Source organism: Anarrhichthys ocellatus, unplaced genomic scaffold, assembly GCF_004355925.1.
Source record: "Anarrhichthys ocellatus isolate YVR2014 unplaced genomic scaffold, GSC_Weel_1.0 scaffold4851, whole genome shotgun sequence".
Classification (NCBI taxonomy): domain Eukaryota; kingdom Metazoa; phylum Chordata; class Actinopteri; order Perciformes; family Anarhichadidae; genus Anarrhichthys; species Anarrhichthys ocellatus.
The window spans coordinates 55-2,488 of record NW_022284825.1 but is presented as its reverse complement, the minus strand read 5'-3'; the positions used below and the strand labels follow the sequence as shown (position 1 = coordinate 2,488).

Below are 2,434 nucleotides of genomic sequence, written 5' to 3'. Positions count from 1 at the left end.
AACTTTAAAAGCCATAAAATAGTCGCTGACTTCTGCGATAATTAGAGCGACTTCTAACTTGGTGCGACTCCGTGAGTCACACTCTGGAGTTCACGGCTTATTATACGGAACATTGCAGTATTTTAAAGGTAGTATGTTAAAACAATAGTTATTATAGAACTAAAACTACTATTACGTTGACATGTACTCTGTCACACATTGCTCCACACTGAAGCCTCCGCGTTGTGTCCTTCATACAGACGGTGCTGCTCCACCTTTCCCTCCCTTAACGAGTTCACTGCTAACGACACTAACGAGTCACGTGGAACGATATTATCTCCTACACGTCTCGTTTAATATCGAGACTAAAATAAAACTGTTTGCTTGAGCTAGAATGTGTCAAACACATTTAATTCTGAGCTTCTCAACGCTTCTTTGGAGACGCGACCGACTCGGCTGAGAACAACGGTCACATGACGAAAACATCTGTGAAGCTCTGACTGACGTGAAATAAATGATCAAAGAAATGAAGAATGAAACCATGTTCTGATTCTCAGGACAGCGGTTAGATTCCACTGATCTGTGACTGAACGACGGGAGATTTTCTTAAAGACCCCAAACACAAACAGCCCCCCCCCAGTGTGTCTCTCTCCCCCCTCCCCCCCCCTCAGTGTCTCTCTCTCTCTCTAATCAGAGAAGCGATTTGTTCATTAGCAGATTACAAACGAGGCCGCGGCGACGACACAAGAGGCTGCGATTAGCGCTCGTTAATTGTCTGATTTGCTTTTCGGGAGAAACAACGACTACCCCCCCCCCCCCCCACACTCGTTTTCTTCAAATTAAGAGCTCAGATTCAGGTGCTCGGCTCTCCGTCGCAGCAGGAATGTGTGATTCTGTGTTTCCTCTTCTTCTCCCATCAAAGAGCGGCTTTGAAAGGCACGAAGCGGGAGATGAAGTGGAGGAGATGAAGTGGAGGAGCAGAGGGAGAGGAGGATGAGGCGGTCTGGTTTGGAGGACCCAGGAGAGCCCCCTCGGCTCTAATTGATGTTAAGTGTGTGATTCCACTGTTATAATCAGGGCCCAGGACGCCGCTCAGACAGGAAGCCTCACCTGTTTGATGGGGATGGCTCGCCCGCTGCCGATGCTGTCGGCTCGAGCCTCCAGGCCTTTCTTGTCCTTGTCCGGCTCGCTGGCCTTCCTGGACTGTGGGGCCAAATAAAAACCCGTCATTATCCACTAAACCGGGTTTCACTGCAGAGCGACAACATGAAGGGGAAGATCTTTACAAAGGTCTTCACAAGCAGGCGATAGAATAAGTAGAGAGGTCCAATGAGTGGAAGCTCTGGAGGGATTATGAGACAGCCCCCCCCCCCCACAGATCATAAGATCACAAGACCCCCAGAGTGACAGAGACACAAAAACTGCACAGTTTCTAGTCGATTCACGCCTCTTTGTAGTCGTGTTGTGTCTCTTTGTAGTTGTTTAGTGTCTCTTTGTAGTTGTTCAGTGTCTCTTTGTCGCCATGTTGTGTCTCTTTGTAATCGTGTTTGTGGTGAGTTTGTGTGTCTTTGTCGTTGTATCTTCAATAATCAGATCTTCAATAAAGATGTAATAAATCACAGTGTGTCTCAGACTCACGGTGAAGAGGTTGGAGCGGCGCTTCGACTGCTTCCTGACGGGTGTCGGCGTGTTGGTGGTCTGCGGCACGTCGATCCGGAGCTCCTTCTGGCTGGTGCTCGGCGTCGATGGCACCGACGACGAGTAGTCACTCAGGCTGCCGCCGCCGTTACTCGTCTGACAGAAGAAGAAGAAATCTTGTGACCTCTCACAGTTTAAATAATGTGACCTCTGACCTCTAACAGTTTAAATAACGACCTCTGACCTGGCTGACGTGAACGGCCGACACCTGCGTGGCGCAGACGGACGAGTGGCTCGGGGAGTTGGGCAGCGACTTGCACGGCCCGATGGAGAGCTGCTGCTTCTTCCTGGTGGCCACGATCTTCTGGGCGACTGAAACACGAAACACAGACGTCACATGACACACGAGGAATCCAACATGGCTGCTTAGTGTCACTGAGGAGCTCAGAATGTCTTGTTTTTAACAGAATATAGTGGAAGGAAACGGTTTAATTGTAAATATCAACATTTAAAGCTTCGGTTGTTTTTTTCTGATGGAAGCGTTCGTCACACATGATGAGTTCAAGGACCGTCGGAAAGATGTAAACCTGCCGATAATGGCTGTGAAGGACTGACGTTTTTGGGGGATTGTTTAAAGAACACCATGCATCCTTCAACATGACGTCGTGCAAAATGTTTCCTTCTAGAAACTACAGTTTTTTAAATGAATGAAACTACAAACACGTCGGCTTCCTGCTCTCTCCTGAGAGTAAATAAACTCTGTAATCAAAGAGAGAATAACTTTCTCTCTCGTCCCTTGCGTCGGCCTCGAGTCACC

The 2,434-nt window shown here is 48.3% G+C and overlaps 1 protein-coding gene across 1 annotated transcript; it reads right to left on the bottom strand.

The window, feature by feature from the left end:
- Positions 1-650: 650 nt before the first annotated feature.
- LOC116379658 (arf-GAP with GTPase, ANK repeat and PH domain-containing protein 1-like) lies at positions 651-2,070 on the bottom strand (the record flags this gene model as incomplete). The annotated part of the gene is made up of 3 exons (XM_031841626.1): positions 651-1,182; positions 1,618-1,773; positions 1,862-2,070. Coding segments are annotated over 3 exons (476 nt in total), but the record flags the coding sequence as incomplete, so codon positions are not given.
- Between the last annotated feature and the right edge of the window lie 364 nt (positions 2,071-2,434).